Source organism: Metopolophium dirhodum, chromosome 2, assembly GCF_019925205.1.
Source record: "Metopolophium dirhodum isolate CAU chromosome 2, ASM1992520v1, whole genome shotgun sequence".
NCBI classification, from domain to species: domain Eukaryota; kingdom Metazoa; phylum Arthropoda; class Insecta; order Hemiptera; family Aphididae; genus Metopolophium; species Metopolophium dirhodum.
The window spans coordinates 18,346,078-18,366,003 of NC_083561.1; the positions used below are offsets into that span (position 1 = coordinate 18,346,078).

The 19,926-nt window shown below is 28.0% G+C and overlaps 2 protein-coding genes across 2 annotated transcripts in view; one reads left to right on the top strand and one right to left on the bottom strand.

Annotated features, from left to right (window-relative positions):
• LOC132939141 (uncharacterized) overlaps positions 1-19,926 on the top strand; it is a 251,436-nt gene that overhangs the window by 73,146 nt on the left and 158,364 nt on the right. The gene's annotated exons all lie outside the window — the stretch shown is intronic.
• LOC132938772 (KRAB-A domain-containing protein 2-like) lies at positions 14,306-14,779 on the bottom strand. Its single transcript, XM_061005791.1, has one exon. It carries the CDS (start codon positions 14,777-14,779, stop codon positions 14,306-14,308), a length of 474 nt encoding a protein of 157 aa, XP_060861774.1.

Here is a 19,926-nt window from a genome sequence, read left to right on the forward strand (position 1 = left end):
CTTGTATTAAGTATATAATATATATATATAACTTATATTAAAAATTGTACATTTATAACTAATTATAACGCAAAAATGTTGAAGTGTGATCCACCGTCGAATGACGTTAAACCGTAGGTATTGGTGTTAAATAAGTAACACGTAGATTACGTATACTAAGATTACCAATTTATTAAATTCGACACTTGTTGTAATAATGTATATAATGCTTTTATAAATTGATATTAATACTAAATATTTCAATTGAACACAAAATAATTAATGTATATATAATTTAGGTAATGAATCTATATAAATACTGACACTGAGAGAGGTTCTGAATAAAACTATATGAGGCTCTGTAATAAACTATAAAAGATGCTCTGACCAGTAACACGGGTGTTACTCACTGTTTCGACCTTACACGACTGCCGTCCGCCGGGCGAGGCCCGCCGCAACGGTCCGTCCAGGCCTATAAGAATGTGCTGACCCAGCCCTTTCGGTCACGTAGACCATCGTGAGAACCGAATCGGTCACACACTCGTCTTACCCCGAGTCAACACATTTATCCCTATATATGTATTACATACATACATAATATATATACATAGTACATACATACATACATACATACGCGTGCATGCATATACAACAATGTGTAGCTGTAAGAGTCGATGCCATGATATGCTTGTCGAGGTGTTGATTACTCTAAAGAATTTTTAATACATTTTAAAATTTAAAAATTAATTTTAGTCCATAGATATAGTCCAAAAACATAGCCGAATCATTGTTAAAGTCTCAATACCTTTAAAGCCTTGCAATGATTAATCATTGAAATATTTAATATCTCAATGGATTATCTATATTATAAAACCCAATAAATAAAATTTCAAAATCAGGTTTTTTATAGTATAAGAATTATCACAATATTTTTTTTTTATAATGATTATTATTATTTCATTATCATAGTACGACTATATATTTTAAAACTAAAATCTCTTATGCTTTCAATACCACAATATTTAATACTTATTGACAAATCACAAAATTTGGTGAACATAATATAACAAATATGGACTAACACAGAGCCAACAAGTAACGTGACTTGTGGGTTTAGAATAAAAAAGTTCTAAACCACTTTTTAACAAAAATGGTTTTAGAACGCAATCTTTTAAGCTAACTTGTATAATTATGCAATCATTGTCGATGATTTTTTAAAAGTTAACGGTTCTAAATTTCCAAAAATTAAATTATAAACACAATTTCATCAAATTTAAAACGACCAGAAATATTGGTAAAATTATAGTATTATTTGAATCATCTATACATCACTTAGTGACTTCCTTTTCAACTTAATTATATTAGTTTAATGTAATTAAATCTATAAATTAATAAATATCAACAGAATTGTATAATCGAGATACAGATCCTTATGTTTCATAATTATTATTACATTGTTTCGTGTTAGAAGGTTGTCATCAATTAGAAGCTATTATTCTCAAAACGATTCAGCTAAGAAAGCAACAGTTTTTGAACAGACATCAACTCGAAACTAGATATAAGTAAGTACACAACTATTTTTAATTCGTCATCTGGTCAGGCTATAAAAGGGAAAGTATAAATATAACGATTTACAGAAAAAATACTTACGCATTAAGTCTAAAAAAATATATTTATTTAGTATAGGTGTTTGACAAAGTTATAAGTAATATAAATAGATACAATATGACACTTATGGTTGTGTTCAATGTGATGGAACCTTTGGTTTTATCTAACGCTAGGTAACAAAAATGTGCTTCACATTTGAACGGTATTTAATAATTGATTTATGGAATCATTCTTAGGTTATTTCTAATATAGAAACTTGCAATACAATTGTGATTCAAAACTTCGAACGTGACATTTTGGGAAAATAACTTCTCAAACTTCTCAAGTCTTGAAGAACAAAATCTACTCTAATATAATATCAGCTCTTCAATTTCTACATTTATCTTTAAACGGACATTGAAGATAATTGACGAAATTATAAATATTATTCCCAATATTTGTATCATGAAATTTCATGCAGAATAAAATATAGATACGTACCAACACTGCCTGGACAAAATTATAATAATAATTAATAAGTTATTAATAATGACTATATTATATAATTTAAATTAAAATTTTAAAAAGAAAAACTTTATATTATAAAAGAATAATTTATTTATTTTTTCAAATATGCAGGTAAAAAATAAATGAAAATCGTCAATACAAGATAGATGTACTATCTACATTGTTAGTCGCTATAGGTATTTGAATTGTGTGATTTAAGAAAAAAACATACTTGAAATAAATATAGATGAAGGGTCTACGATTTTATTGTCACAAATGGAAATAAAATAGTAAAGAATAATGACAAAAATACAACGTTTATGATAGTTTCCATTAAAAAAAGTATCCAGTTTTTGTATTATTTGGATGACAATTATTATGAAAATTACAGTTATTGACATAGTAATATAGCATAAGCAATATAAATATAAAATTATAATTTATTACTCAAATTTGCCATTCTATACAAAATAAATAAATTACGTACTTATCAAAGATTCTAAATAAAAAAAAAAAATTGGGTGTATAAATAAGGTTAAGATAAAGATTGTTAAATTAACCAATAGATAGGTTGTATTTTTTTTTTAAATACTATAGATCGTTATGAAAATAAAATGGAACAATTTATTTAAATATATGATTGGTTATAATTCAAATTCAGTTAGGTAGGTAGGTACTAGAAAAACATCAGTGATTAATAAGTTTAAAAAAAATACAGTGGCACATTACTTTAAAGTTAGAAATTATATACACTTACGAACGCACCTCGCATTCGCGTAGAGTTTAAACGTAGAGCCTAAACAATGTAGATTGAGACTTGAAATTACCTTCGATCAACCACAATATTATGTAAATGTGCACTAAAGAACGCATATTCAAAAATTCTTATTTTAAAGTGGTGCTCGCACAAGTCTTTTGAGATCCATGATGGCTTATGAAAATTTTAAAATTTTGAACACCGTTACACAAAATATTAAATGACGAACTAAACAATATTTTATTTATATAGAGTTGGCATAGTTAACGGGCAACAAAGTTCACGAGGTCAGATAGTATAACATAATATGATTAAGATTTCATTGAGATTGAGATCAATAAATTATCACGTCATGATCAATTTACAAATTATTATAATTATTATAATTATTAATAATTGTGAACATAATGGTTCCTATTGTGCATCTAACCACTCTACAAAATTGTAGAATACAAATGTAATTTTTTTCAATACAATACCTATCAAGATTTGAAAAGGAATACTAAACTATACCTTAGCCACCCAAAAACATTTAGTTCCGAAACTGGTTGAAACTTTTTAAATATTTTGTAACATTTTTGTAATAAAATGAACCGACGATTACTTTGTTTGTAACTTATAGCTAGTTATAGGGTAGTTCCCATTTTCGATTTTTGATACCTACTTTCTTCAATAAGACAAATTATAAGACTCGTAAATACTTACCGTCGTTCTGAACTATAAATACAAATATGTAGTTTAAAATTAATGTTTTCGTGTCTAATAGACCTTTAATTCTTTATTAGCTTTTCTTTGTGCATAATTTTCCCCAACGGTCCGCTCGAATTGCCTCCCGTAACATACCTGGATTATATTAATTAATATATCGACAGTTGTACGTGTACTATCAATTATTATATAATATTACAAGCTGAATAACTCGGCGTTGCCTGGGAACAAATTGTGATTAATTAACTCCTTTTGGATGTAATTCGCTCTGCATAGGTATGGAAGCAAAATCATATTACTTTAAATTTTTAACCATCCCGCGTGGCGTTGCCCGTGAGTTTCGCTAAAGGTTATGCGAACAGTATATTATCAGGTAGGCAATCTACCTGTGGTAACTGCGGACACAGTGAGGAGGGAGATAAAATATAGCCTATATTAGTACAGCTTTGTAGTCGAAAAAAAATGTGTATACATTGTACCTAAAATAGTATTGAAGTCATAGTGGGGGACTTTCATTTGGGTGAATGATCCAAACTAACATATCGTTTGTATAATACGTTTATCTAATACATCGTTTAGGCGAGCTATAAATATATATTAATCAAAATGTATATAGACTTATACGTTTTCCTTCCCATTTTTACATACTTAGGACTCCCAGTTAACTCTAACTGGTATGGTTAAAAATGTATCATATTGTCATATAAAGTATATATAAAGTATTATATTATATTTATCATCTCAGCTAAATTTTTTTCATTAGCTTGGTATCTCATGCCCATTTGTTTAATAAAATGTATTATATTCTCATGTAAATTATCATAATATTGTATTAAAAATTCTAACTAATTTTTTTTATTAGTATGATATCTCATGTCCGTTTGCTTAATATAATCGATTATTGTTAATTTTCCAGATTGATATTCATCCCATGAATTTAATGTATAGTCTTGTTTCTCTTATAATATATTGAGTAAAATATTTTGCCTCCGTCTTAGAACAATATAACAAATTATCGTTCACTATCTATATTCACCAATCAGCCAAAACGATATAATAATAATATTTAGCTGTAGTAAATATTATAAAAATTATTGTTTACCTACGTAATGTTACTTTCCTATTTATCAATAATTTATAAATTCACCTAAACGATCAGTTAATTTCTCGCCCAAATGTTATATGCTTTACTCAGGTAAATTGTGGGTCACCCAAATGAATGACGATCGTCATAGTTGATCATCCCGGATTTTTAGGAGTGTTTAATATTTATATATTAATATATTTTGGGGGGTTATTTTATTTATTTTTATGGACAAACTGGTGTAATTGTACCTAGTTTTGTAAAATAATTCGCATATTATAAAACTTACAACCAAATGCAACTATTAATAAAAAAAAAAAAGTTTTGATTTCCACCGTGAATCTAGATCCCTGTATTACCATCTCTTTAAAAAGCGAATATCAGAAACTCCTTTCTTATTGCGTATCTAGATCATTGGAGGGAACCACTAAGTATTCCAAATAATATAAAATTATAATTGTAAATATTTATGATGCTACGCGTGTCCGAACTGCTGGTAGTACGGCGTGCAAATGAAATAAACGTGTACACTGTATAGACACCATGGCAAGGCAATGGAGAGATAACTAATAAATAGAATTTGTATGTGTATTGGTTTATGTAATCGGTGTGCATTTTATCGTTTGTACGTGCGATGCATGAGATTATTTTTATCGATAAATTTCTCAGAACAATAATTCTTATTTGGACAAAAAGGATAAGTTGCAGGTAGTTAGAAACCGTGGGCTGCCGTGCAGCACGTCAATACGTATTAGCGGTGAATAATTATGATTGTTAATTACTCCACTAAAACGCAACATTTTTGAAAATCCTTTCTTAGTGCACGGTGAAAATATGAGAAGAACCTCTATTCCAAATTTCAAGTTCATGCGTTGGTGTAGTTTTTGAGTTACGGCGATGAGTGAGTCGGTGGTATTTGGATTTTTTTATGTATAAATTATTATGTAATATATTATTCCGTAATGTATAAAAATATTATTTCATATATCTTCAATTCGAGTGTCAGATGGGAGGCAATTCGTGAGCAAATCAAATCTTCATCGATCAGCTCAGAATTTAAAAATGTATTTTATTCTATTAAAATTAACTGATTTAAAGAACATTTCAATTATTTTTAATTTATTTTGAAATCAACACTCAAATTCAACAAATCCTTTCTTTTATCTACTCAATGACGTACTATTTTACAGCAGAGTAACTTAACAAATTAAACTTTTGTTTTATTATACATTTTCGTTGTATTTATTCAGTTGTACAATTTTTGTAATTTATATCATAAAGTATAGGTTAACAGCTAGTTTTCAAAAGTGACATGAAAAACAAAATAAAAATTAAGGAAAAACGGGAATTTTCGAGGAAATCGGTTTTGGTTTTTGGTGTAACTCTAAAACAAATGACCGTAGGTATATGACATTTTGACTGAATGTTTATATTAGCATTTTATATACACCATAACATTTTCCAAATATTTTAACTTATTTTGAGCTGTTTACGGACATTATCAGTTTCCATTTTTTTTAGTTATTTTGTCTACAAATATCAATAAAATTTTATTTGTTGGATAAAAAAGCTTGAAAATTTAATACAAGGCTCCTACTATATTGTTATATTGACATTTGAAAAATATTAAAAATCCTGAGTCACAGTTTTTATTTATAAGCATTTAAAGTTCAAATATTGACAAAATACGAAAAGTCACAAAAATTAGCAAATTATTTTGAGTTGAGAATTCATAAAATTTTTCTTTTTCAATCTAAGATTTGAAAATGTAATACAAAATTATCCATGAGTTTGTCTACCTTTATCAAAAAAAAAAATGTCTACAAGAAAGTCAAATTAAATTTTTACAACATTTGATATTCACTCGATTTCTCATGTAACGATTTCCTTATTTTGTTGTAATTAAAAAAACGTATGACTGTAGATACTTGAAAATTTCACTGAATGTTTATATTAGCATTTTCTATACAGCATAAAATGTTGAAAATATTTTGACTCTTTTTGAGCTGTTTACGGACATTGTCAGTTCTCAATTTTTTTAGTTTTTTTTTCTATAAATATCAATAAAATTGTATTCATTGGGTTTAAAAAGCGTAAAAATGTAATATTAGGTTCCTGATATATTGTTATAATAACAGTTGAAACATATTGAAAGTGTTCAACTTTTGTAGCTAAGGATTGAAAATTTAAAACAAGGTTCCACGTAAATAAGTAAATGTATAAATTACTTTATTAACAATAATATCATCAAATATACTTAGTAATATCATAGGCTGACTGACCGTTTTCGCTCAGAATCGTTTTTCTTATACAATAATATTATATCATTGAATTCAAATTTAACACTATCCTTTACAGTGACCCACTTGTAACCTACTGTACAGCAGAGCGACATACACTTACCCACCTTTTTTAAATACAATTTAATTGATTTAGTATAGTTTATTGTAATTGTAGAAACTTGTCTTGTTAAGATAATTCAAAATATATTAATCTGTAAACTATTACACAACTATAGTCAATTATATTCTAGAGATATATAATTAAAACTTCATTACAAAAAAAAAAAAAACAAGAAAATACGTACGTAGGTTTGCTAAAAAATAAATTAAAATGATTATTTACAATAGAAAATGAGTACATACATGTTATTTTCAAGCATATGAAATTACTTGCATACAATTTTACAACATTGTATTATCTTAGAATGCAATTGAAATGTTTAAATTATTACTTTTATATGTAAAACATTTATATGTTTCCATTTAATTTCCATAAGTTCACAGAGTGTTCTTAATATTAAATCTGAGTATGTTTGGACATTTAGGATTGCTCTATCATTACAGAATTTTTTAATACACAGAATATGGCAATTTAGTGGTATATATTATAGGCACAGGTCTAGGGCACAGTTCTGGGGAGGGATGCATCTTCATGTAATTGATCGAATCATTTTTTGTAAACACTTAGTTGAGTATAAACCACAACATTTAAGTACTATTAGAATTCGCAAAAATTTTTTTTTTTCATTTATTCGATCCACCCTAATCATCATGTATATACCATGTAGATACGTATTTTCAAATAAATACCTTCATAAACTTCTGGCTTCGCTGATTTATCTTTGTTTGTACCTGAAATGTAATTATACAACGAGTTTTCTAATAAACTTATACTACACGTCTACAAAGTATTGTTTATGTGTCTTTTGTAAAATAACAGTAGGTACCCTAATGCAATTTTAATTTGATAACCTAGAAACCTAGTGCATGAATATCAATGCATTATAGTGGTAGAGGTACTTCACATGATTTTATCTAAAGGAGAGCTAATGTCAACTATTGTTGTTGACATATTGTCGTGAACAAATTGTAATTTAATAATAATTAACTAGAATACGGATCATTAATAGTACTATAATATTATACCCATATGAAGTGGCTTGGGATGAAATAAAGTGGTTTTTTGAAGAAAGGACATCAATAAAACATTATTTATTGTGTTTTTAGGTTGATTTTGTGGCATGTCAGGAATGGGCTATTAGAGGGTGATTCGAGTGCAAGGGTTCATGATATAAATATACCTATTATTAAAAGATTTCCATTCAAATAAACACTTGGATAAGATTATGATTTTGTGCTCGACACAAAATATGCAACGATTCCATTATAATAGTGGTGTATAATAATTTTGTTGTATTAATAACTATATTATATAAATAATATAGGTATAATCTAACCTAAAAAGTATAAACCATAAAATCTATATACTTGTAGGGTGGTAGATATTATACCGTTCTATAACTAATTAAATAATACAAAAAAAAATATTTAAAAATAACACAAAAATTATTACAGTTTAGTATAGGTTAAAAATGAGGTTAGTGAGCTAGAGGAAAAACTCTCTAAAGGATTATATTATTAGAATTTAAAAATAATAACTCAAACTGAGATACATGCATTCGTTAGTTGAACTAATTATTGTAAGAAAGGCTCCCAGGGTTAGAACAAAAATTAAAAATACTGATCAAATAATAATAAAAATTCATGAATGTGTTAAGTACCTATGTATTAAGGAATCATGTATTAACTATGTACAGCGTAGCGCACGTTTCTAATATTATTTGACGACATAACTAATAAGGCAATTAGTATATTAGAACATGTGGAGGTCATTTCAAAAGCGATAAAACAATTAAACTATAAAGGTGTCGTCATACGTATCTTTCTGGGAAAGTCAACACTTATACGAAGGATACGAGTCGACCAGCATACCAAATACGAGACCCAAACTCTATTTCATGACTGAATTTGGCCATTACTACGACCACCCACTCCAAAGGACTCGATCATATAAATAGGAGCCTATGACAAGAACTCGTTAGACTGTTATACAGTATGGGTTGAGCTAACCATTAGACGGTTAGGGACATTCAGAGTCAGGTCGTAACACCACTTACAGTCTTAAATTCTATATTAGAGTCGTAACACCACTCTTCTCCACCTAGATTATGATATTTTAATTTTGTACTTTGTTAAATAATCACTCATCATAACACCTCTCATAGATACCACTCCTAGTACATCACGTATTCATTTCTGCGTTGATGTATATATCGACGTCGGTTGAGACGTAACAACTAGTGATGGGCACTACCGAATAGTTTACACTATCGAATAGTATTCGATAGTTTGAATAAACTATCGAATATCTATTCGAATGTTTTTTACATAACCGAATAATAGTTTTTAAATAAAAACTATCGAATAGGTTGATAAACTATCGAATAGTTCGGAAGACTATTCGAATAGTACTATCGAATAGTTCGGAAGACTATTCGAATAGCACTATCGAATAGCACTATCGAATAATTCGGAATAATATTCGAATAGCACTATCGAATAGTTCGAATAAGTTTCAATTTCAAATAGTTTTATTATGGAGATGGACTATTCGAATATTTCAATTCGTAAATTATTACTAGAGCATAGAATTATATGCATTAAAAAATAAAAACCAACCAAATATGCCCTTCAATATTTTAAATATGCGCTAAAACAGTAAAACGTTGAAATATGCAAAAAATAAAAAATATCCATAAAAAAATATGATTTATTAAAAAAAAACATCCAAATGGCAAATATACAATTAAAAATTAAAATCGTAAAATAAAGCCTTCAAAATAGAAAAAAAAAATGGATAAATATTAAATATTTGCAAAAATATGCACTAAAAAAGTTTCATTTTTAAAATCGTTATGCTATGAAACAATATTTTATGCTCACTTAGCATACCATACAATCAGCCAGAATAAATATGCAAATGCGTATAAATCCGCGCATAGGTATATAGTATATACTATATACCTAACAATATGTGTAACCATCCGGGTTTTTACTTTTTACTTTTTAGCGACGAATAAAATAGTAAATAGTAAATACTCTATTACGAATTTTTTATTTGATAATTCTAAATTCACTTAGAAAAAAAACAATGAAAATAAATGTAATGGTCTAAAACTCTAAAAAGAAACTATTCGTGCTATTCGACTATTCGAACTATTCGAACTATTCGAATGAATAAAAACTATTCGAACTATTCAACTATTCGAATGAATAAACTATTCGACTATTCGAACTATTCGACTATTCGAACTATTCGACTATTCGACTATTCGAACTATTCGAATGAATAACTATTCGAATAGTTTTAAAACTATCGAATATATCGTGACTATTCGAATGTTTTAACTATTCGAATAGTTTTGGAATGACTATCGAATAGTTCGAATAGTGAACTACTATCGAATAGTTCGATAGTGACTATTCGGTAGTGCCCATCACTAGTAACAACTAACAAATGACTGATGACAATTGTATAGACACGCGCGTCCTGGAACTGCAATACAGCATCAACTTTACCATCCATGTGACGTTTAGGTGTCAGAAAGTTACACGTAAAAAAAAAATACTAAAAATATTTCTAATGATAAATAAATTAATAAATATTTGTTCGTGTTATGCCCCAATATCCATATATATAAAATTGAAATATCTTAAATTTACCTTTAAAATCATAAAAGTCAATGCTTATAAACTAAAATTATGTCTAATATACAATAAAAATTATTTTTTTGAATGTTTTTAACTTACTTGTAAATTTGGCACAGTTATTTAGAATATCTTGTAAATTTTTAAATTAGTCAACAAAATGTATCAAACTATAATTAAATAGGTACCATGAAATATTAATTAATTTAGTTTATCACTAATTTTAAATGATCCAATCATAGGCCTTTCAATTTTACTAAACATTATATGCATTATATGCACTTTTTAAGATACTTTCCTAATAGGCGATAGCTATGATCATATATAAATACGACATTTAGAATTTCAAATTGAAATCAAAATTATTTAAAAATAGATTCAGAATATATTGTTTTCATGAAATTGTCATTTGGGATATTGGGATAATGCCATAATGGTCATTAATGCGAACCTTAATTTAGAATACACATTATGGACAATTATTTTGTATTTCAAAATTTGTAATAAAAACATCACCTTCCTAAGTTCTACATTTCTATTAACCTTACCTAAGACATGTGTGGTACTAGTGTACTACTGTACTATGTTAAAGTCGAACGCCTCCTCAACGACGAACGCAGGAATTTATAAAAATAGACGGGCTTAAACCCGAAAAATTATTATTTTGATTTCGATATTAGGTACCACATATATTTTTTTACTACTTTGGTTTCGATATTGATTACTGGTATTGTATTTTTGAGGTTTCCATTTTGATTTCGATTTTGGTTTTAATTTAACTGTTTTAACTGGTATTCAAAATCGATTTTAAGCCCTAGCTGCATGTTTCATACCCATGCAATGTTTTTTTATACGAGATTCAAAACGAGATTCTTCTCTTTATATAAGATTATTTATATCATTACTATTCTAAGATACTATTTGCTTACTAATAATTAACTAAATATATTACTTTTACAACTATCTAAAAAATAAAAATAAAATATTAGTCATCCTGGTCTTAAAAATGTTTAACTATCTGTTCGATTTCTTTGCATACACTGACACACTGTACGTTATTTAATTTTCAAATAACTACCTATAATAATTACGTTCTGAAACCTAAAAAAAACATATTGTATACGAGTCTGCAATGAAGTACCATATTTTATGTATTTGTTGTCCTTGCTATCATATTATGTAGCACATACCTAGGTAATATTTATAGGGTAATTGATAAAAATGTAAAATCGTCCACGTCCGACTTTCGCGACATTCGCTATATGCTCAAATGGTCAATCTACACATCGAGCGTCGGTGCAGTCGCATTTAACTATTGTATGATAAGCGCGTATATCGAGTTCAAATCTCGTATGAGGAAAATTATATTTTGCAATTTTTTTCGTAACGTAAAGTTTTTTGATTTCGATTCTATGTGTCAAAGCAAAGACATAAAATGTCAAAAAATGTTATATATAAACAATATATTATATTTAATATATTGTTGATAAAATTATCTCATTGCTACCTAGTTGATTAAAACAAAATCAAATTTCAATGTGTCAGACAAATATGTTCTATGATATTTGTAATTTGTAACATATAGCTATACTTTAGCAGATATAATAGAATAAGTTTATACAAAGTTTATACTTGATAAAATACGCACACGCGACACACGTGTAGAACGGTCGGTAGTTATACACGTACTGCGTATAACATTATTATTAACTACCTACGTTATAAATATTATGTTGAATTAAAGAATAAAACATGTTATAAGTTCTGTTTGTCTTTAGATTATCATAAAATAACAATAATTGGTATTCGTTTATAAATTAATTCAAAAATTGACAAAATAAAAATTCTAAATCAATAAATCAATCCTTACTCGTCAATGCATTTCTTGTCATAGGATGTTCAGCTATAACGCAAACTATCATAACATTAAATATAAACATTTTTAAAAATTGTTTTAAAAAAATCATTTTGATTTAATATAAAAAAATAATAATAATTCAGTGAACGTTGAAAAATAAATGAAATAAAATATTACTTCTCGATATCTTTTATAAGCGATATGTTCCTATTAGGTACTTCCTCAGCACAAAATAAATAATGTACACAATAAGTTGTTTATTTAGTAACAACTAATACAATATAACCATTCATCGATTCAGTAAGAACTCATAATGTTATATTATGAACTAATAATTCCGAATTCATCATTCGTCGTACACCTCGTACAGTGATGTGGGCTAACGCCGTTGTACCGTTAAACACAGGAAACAATGATTTATGAATAAAAACACTCTTGGTTTAAATATTATAAACACTAATTTATTTTATTTAACCCAACATAATCAATACTATTTTTATGTCTACACTTTAGAGGTTCAGTCTAACTCGAGTCCGTACTCTTCGTACCCAATATATCAGAAGCCTTGCATTAAATTTTCACGCTTTTTTGCCCTTCAAATAAAATTTTATTGATATTTATAGAAAAAAAAACTAAAAAGATTTAAAACTGACAGTGTCCATAAACATTATTCTAATTTCCATGTAATCTATACAATATATTCTATAACAAGCCCGGTACCTATTATTCCTGGGTTCAATTATTATTGAATCGCAAATCGTAATTCACAATAACTTAATTATGTAGAATTTTTAAAAATAATAACAATTTGTACGTTTATCAGTGTTTCAAAGTAAGTTGTCTTATAATTGTTCCCTAATTAATATGCCTGTAGGGTTGCATTTATAATATTAAATACCTAATGTGGGTATCGTCTATTATTTTAAAATGTATATATTTTTTACTAATAAAATAGGTAGGTATAGTGGATACCTAGTTATGTTTTAAATATATTAAAGTGTAGGTTTTGCTAGTCATATACAATATAGATACGAGTAGTATATATGTTACGGGCGATGTGAAATACTGGGCAATGTACACATTGCCCGGTCAATGTGGTCCTGCCCGGGCAATGTTAGCCACAATGATTTCTTTACCAACTAACATGAACGAATATTTTAAAACAATTATAATAATAATAATAATTGTTAAATAATATTGACGGAATTAAAACAATAATTAATTATATTCATATATCATATTAATATTACGAATATTTTGATAAAATAACAAAAAAAAAATAATAATAAATATTGTCATTTTATTTTTATTATAAATTATACATTTATTATTACCTATTTATTTGCACAAGATTAAAAAGCATGGCACTTGGAATTACATAGTTTGTCTGCTTTTCTACACTTGCATTTATTTGTTTTGCAACCCTGTGTACAAGTACACCGATCATATCCCTGTCCTCCCAAATTAGAAAAGGAGCGGGCTGCTTCTCGCAATGAAATTGAATTTGCCGGTACGTCTTCGATTTGTACAAATTTCTTTTTACAAATCGTAAATCGGTTCCTGCTGTACAGTTGTTGCAGTTTTCCTTCAGTCGTACCGATTTCGTAGAAGTTAGCTTTCACTGAAATATAGATATTTTAAAATGTTAATAGTGAGATAATATATAGTTTAATATTATTATTACTTGACATAATCACTCCGAGAACACATCTGAGATCACTCCGTGCTCTATCTACATCAGGAATTTTTACTCTAACTGACTCCCCAATATTTCCTTAGCAAAATCGTTTTTCGGACATTTTCAGATTATTTAATGACTCTTTCCTGTTTTGGTTAATTGACGTTTGTCTTGTTTTTGTTTGTTTTTCAATTATTTGATCTTCATCATCTTCTTCTTCTACTTCATTATGTTTGTTGTCGTTAGAAAGGATCTGTATTGACTCTAAGGCAACCTGAAGTTCTTCGATTTTTAATTTCGCAATCATGTTCACAGGAAGTAATGAAGACGTTAAACCAATTTTAGGGGGTGTTCCAAACATCGCTTCATATTGTGAATGTTTTGTACCATGGTGGTAAACACGATTTTTCATTGACTGTACGAATTTTAAGCCATTACTCCATTTTTTTGTTTTATTATCTTGAAGCCATGATGCAAGCATATTTTCGACATCTTTGTTTGCTCTTTCAACTGAACCTTGGTTTTGGGAGTGTCTTGGCTTACCATGAACTATTTTTAAATCCTTCCACATGGTACAAAGTTCAGATATTATTTTATTTACAAATTCACGTCCGTTGTCGCTTTGTAATATATCTGGTGCCCAAAAAGGGTAAATATATCCAACAAAACATTAGCAACTGCTTCGGCACTATTATGTCTTAGAGGCCTAAGTATGACAAATTTTGTCAAATGATCTTGGTGAACACATATAAAATTATAATCTCCATCTGGTTGAGCTTGCATATCAATAAGGTCTATTTGACACCTCGAATTCATTTCCGAAGAAATCATTGGTTTAACTACCAATCCTTTGTTCGATGTATTTCCTTTTCTCTCACATGTCTCGCAAAAATTTAAATATGACGTTATTGTTTCCCTAGTTATATTTTAAAATTTTTATTTATTTCGTATTCCATGTGATTTCTACCACCATGCCCAATAGCAATGAAATGTATTTCATGTACAATTTTAAATAACTCTTCATTAAAAGCATATAATTTCACACAATTACCTTCTGCAGTCATTGGCATAATTAATTTTTCTTCTCCTAGTACTGTCATTACGTCATATTTCTTCATTAATTTTGAATTTGTTTTCTTCTCTAGCTTCAATTGTTTTAAATAATTAATTATTTCATAATATTTAGATTTACTAATAAAAGTACTGTTAGTTTTTTTCGTTTCGATAACTTTGTTCAAATGTTTGTAAAATTTAGATTCCATTTTTAAAACACGTACAACGTAATGAAGTATAGTGTCGTGTACAGTTCAAAAACTCGACTAGTTATTATAAATATCAGTTATTGTTCATAATATATCGTTGAATTATTTAACAAGACAGTTATCAATTTTATCATTCCGATATGGCCATATCCATATGGAAAATCTATATAGGCAGTACGATAGGGAACAAAAACAAGTTTATACACAGTGTTTCCAAAATTGTATAGTTTATAATTGTTTTAAAATATTCGTTATATGATAAGATTTAATTAAATTAATAATGATTGTTTCAAAACATAAAAATTCCTTATTATTATTATATTTATAAATGTTTTAAAATATTCGTTTGTGTTAGTTGGTAAAAAAAAACATTGTGGCTCACATTGCCCGTAACATATATATAACAATCCTGGCGCAGTGCATTATATTATCATCAATAAAAGATAACAAAGAAAACAATGTGCAAAAAGATCACAAAATTGAAATGCAATAACAATTAAAATATTTTTTACATTCATGATCTGTTATTAATAATATTAAATTGAATTGAATTAATAATTAAAATATTTTTCACAAAATTGAATTGCAAAATGTTTTGAAAATTATTTAATATTTATTAATCATGATCAGTTTTTAATAGAAATGTTCTATTAAAAAAATCCATGTAAATATAATATTATATTTTATAATATATAATATTATATTTTAAATATTATATTTTCAATCTAAATTATTTTGATTTCTAATTAATGAATTGAGATGTTTTACAAAATCATTTCTATCTATATTTATTTTATAATGTCTCCAAGCTAATGTGTCAATTACACTTTCTAAAATAAATCTTTTATCATCATATACACTTAATGCTTTTTTTCTATTGTTCTACAGTAAAAATATCATGTTTCTTAGTTTTAAATAAATTTTGATTAACATATTTTGGTTTTTTAGTTAATAAACAATTTTCAAAATATCTAAAACATAGTTTATTTTCCACAACATTTTTCATCAGATTATGTATATAAGTGGCTTGATTGGTTAGCAATCGAAGGAAGATCCGATACTTTCAAGACATTTTATAACTGTCTAACATATTTTGTGGTTATACCAGTGACCAGTGACAGCCGAGTGCCGATATCGCCGCCGTCGAGTGAGTATTACTATATACGGGCATAAATACATGCGTCGGAGGGTACGATTTTTTTCGCGAATCTCGCCGTTTTGACGTCCGAAGACGGCGGAGCACGTCTTCCGCTTACCGACGCGGTCGCGTCGCCCTTTACGACGCCCTCTGCGGACGTCGAAACCGCGTTCGCAATTCGCCGGGACGGCGAAACGGCTTAAGAGTCATATATTTGACACTAGTTTTCAACTCAGTAGGTAGGTAGGTAGGCAAGGCGTTGGTGCGGATGACCCGGGGTCGTGGTTTCGATACCGGCCGCCCGGATTGCGGTAATTTGCGGCTGTGTGATTTCGGAAGTTTTTTCGCGTTTTTTTTTTGTTATTTACCTTTTGCTATCACTTCCGCCTTATCATAATATTCGTATTTAACGAAAATTTTACGTTTTTTTTTTCAAAATTCGAGTTGAACGGAAAACGCCGGCTATAGTGAAACCGTGGCGTCAAAAATTAAACACCGCCCCGTTTCTACAGTCCACCCGACCCGTTCCCGTAGATTAGGGTTGTTATAGTAATTTAAATTAATTTAATTGCAGAAGAAGAAATAAAAGTTGAAATTAAGTAGGGCATATAGCATTGTGTCAGTTGATCGATCTTATTGAATTATGATCGGTAAGACAATGTTATATTCCATACGAAATAAAAATCTGTGAAATCGAAAATAGAAATCGATTCGGAATGTAGTACTGTGCCAAGTAATCTAATAAGAATAAGATTTTGATAAGTGGTACAATATTATATTCCATACGAGATAAAATCTTCAAAGGAAAAAATGTAGACATTTGATCAATTGTTGATCCATTTAATAGTTGTGAATAATAGAGAACTTTGAATGGATCATACTGTCGTTCAAGTAGATAGACAAATCGCAATAAGAAAAGTATACATTTTAATTTCTTGTTAATTTAGTCTTGACGTCAAGTTATACTTTCATTAAATAGTAAGGTGAGCGTCAGGGACTTGAATTAACAAAATAAAGACAAAGAAAGGATAAATTAAGATAAAATAATTTGAATGCACCGCAAACATACTTTTAATTAAATAGTGTGCTTGTGAGATGGGTCCGCAGTAAATAAGATAAATTCAAGCGATATTGTGAAAAAATTTTAATAGAAAAAAAAATATATAATATGTCAATAGTATAATGGAACTAACATAGATAATAATTAATAATGATATATGGTAATACTAATTGTAATCTAACAAAAAATAACCAATAATAAGTGAATTGTTCAATTGTTAATTGTACTTAATGTTTAAAACCAATGTAACAAAAATATATTGTGGATTGTACGTATATTTTTGAAAACAATAGAGAATATTTCAAACTAATGTAACCAAAATATGTAATTGTAAAATGATAATTATTGTAAACATGATTGTAATTGTAACAAATAACTTATGAATGTAAAATTGTAATTTAGGGAAGGTGCTTATACTAAAATTCAGGAATGAGCCAAATTTTAATGATTATACAGTAAAATATGACTTTAAGAGGAGAGGTGAACGAGCCCAATAATATACATACTATATTACTGTGATCGTTTCGCCAAGGTATATTAGACAACATTAACGATTATTTAAAGAATAGTATGTAATTTAAATCAGTGTCAAAAATCTAATTAAAATACAACAAGAAAGCAAGGCAACCTTGGGATCACATTCTAATGGGGATGAACAACCTCACCCAAACATATTAAGAAAGTAATCAATGATTAGTCATACACGAGCAGATTCACACACAATAAGAAAGGGGGTGACGATCTACGATGAGATGGCCGAGCACACATAATTAATATTTAGAATACAGTAGTTAAACCGTAGTACACATTTTTTAAACAACTATGTAAAAAAGCCGACAGTAGAAATATGAACAATATCATAGTCATGTGAATATAATATATAATTATTATTTATAATATATATATATATATATATATATTATATATATATCAATCAATAACGCATAGTATCCGAATATTAACGGATGGCATATAACATATATGGTAAAGATAATAATGTGACATGATTCTCGGAATAGCCAGGCGTAGGAATGAATAGATAATATTTTGAATCACGTCCTGTGAGGTCCACAGATATATCGAAAGACTAGAGGGAAGTAGGAGGGCAGGAGGCCCTGTAAAACCAGACCCGAAACGGCCTGTAGATTAGACGTGTACACTCATTCTACTTGCGAGCACCTTCACGCTGGACTGTATGAACATTGTGTGAATTTTTGGACTTAAAGAGTTTTCTGTGACAATTAATAAATTTAACTTATACTTCAACACCTGGCTATTATTATTTCCATGAAATCCTATCAATCCAATCTACATCGGTTTTGCTACCTGCAACTTTATAATTCTAAGCGGTTAAGTCAACGGCTAGATTATAACAATATTATCAGAAACATATGCCTAATAATTTTTGTTATTATATTAAATATAGTAATGGTGTTTATAAACCTCCAGTAGAATATTCTGGTCCAAACGTAGCTAAAGAATTTTTTAATTGTTATAATGTTATAACTTATAAACATTATATCTCAATTTGATATATGAAATAATAATTCACCTTTCGTGGTAAAAACCGTACAGGTGCATGACCTATAATAGTTCTTTTTTTTTATTATCCTTAACACCTGATTAAATAATTAGGTAATATAAACATTTAACATGACAAAAAGGCTCTACATTTCGTACAAGTGTCAAATTAAATTTTTATGAGCGTTTGAACTTCATATTTTTACAATATTGGATATTAACTCGATTTCTCATGTAGTGGTTTTGTTATTTTATTGTTATTTAAAAACGAATAACTGTAGATACACGACAACTTTACTGAATGTTTACATTTTCATTTTCCACACACCATAACATTTTGAAAATATTTTGACTTTTTTTAAGCTGTTTATGGACATTGTCAGTTTTAAATCTTTTTAGTTTTTTTTTCTATAAATATCAATAAAATTTTATTTAAAGGGCAAAAAAGCGTGAAAATTAAATGCAAGGCTTCTGATATATTGTTACAATAACAGTTGAAAAATAGTCAAAATACATAGGCACAATTTTTTTTTATATGCATTTAAAGTTCGAATTTTCAGAAAATTTATCAAATTTAAAATGTAATAATTACTTAGTAGTTAAAAATGTATTAAATGTTTAACTTTCATAGCTAAAGATTGAAAATTTAAAACAAGATTCCACGTAAATAGGTTATATATAAATTACTTTATTCACAATATCATCAAATATACTTAGTAATATCATAGGCTGACTGC

Coding starts and splice junctions, on each gene's coding strand:
- LOC132938772 (XM_061005791.1), bottom strand. CDS start 14,779: ATGTGGAAGGATTTAAAAATAGTTCATGGTAAGCCAAGACACTCCCAA.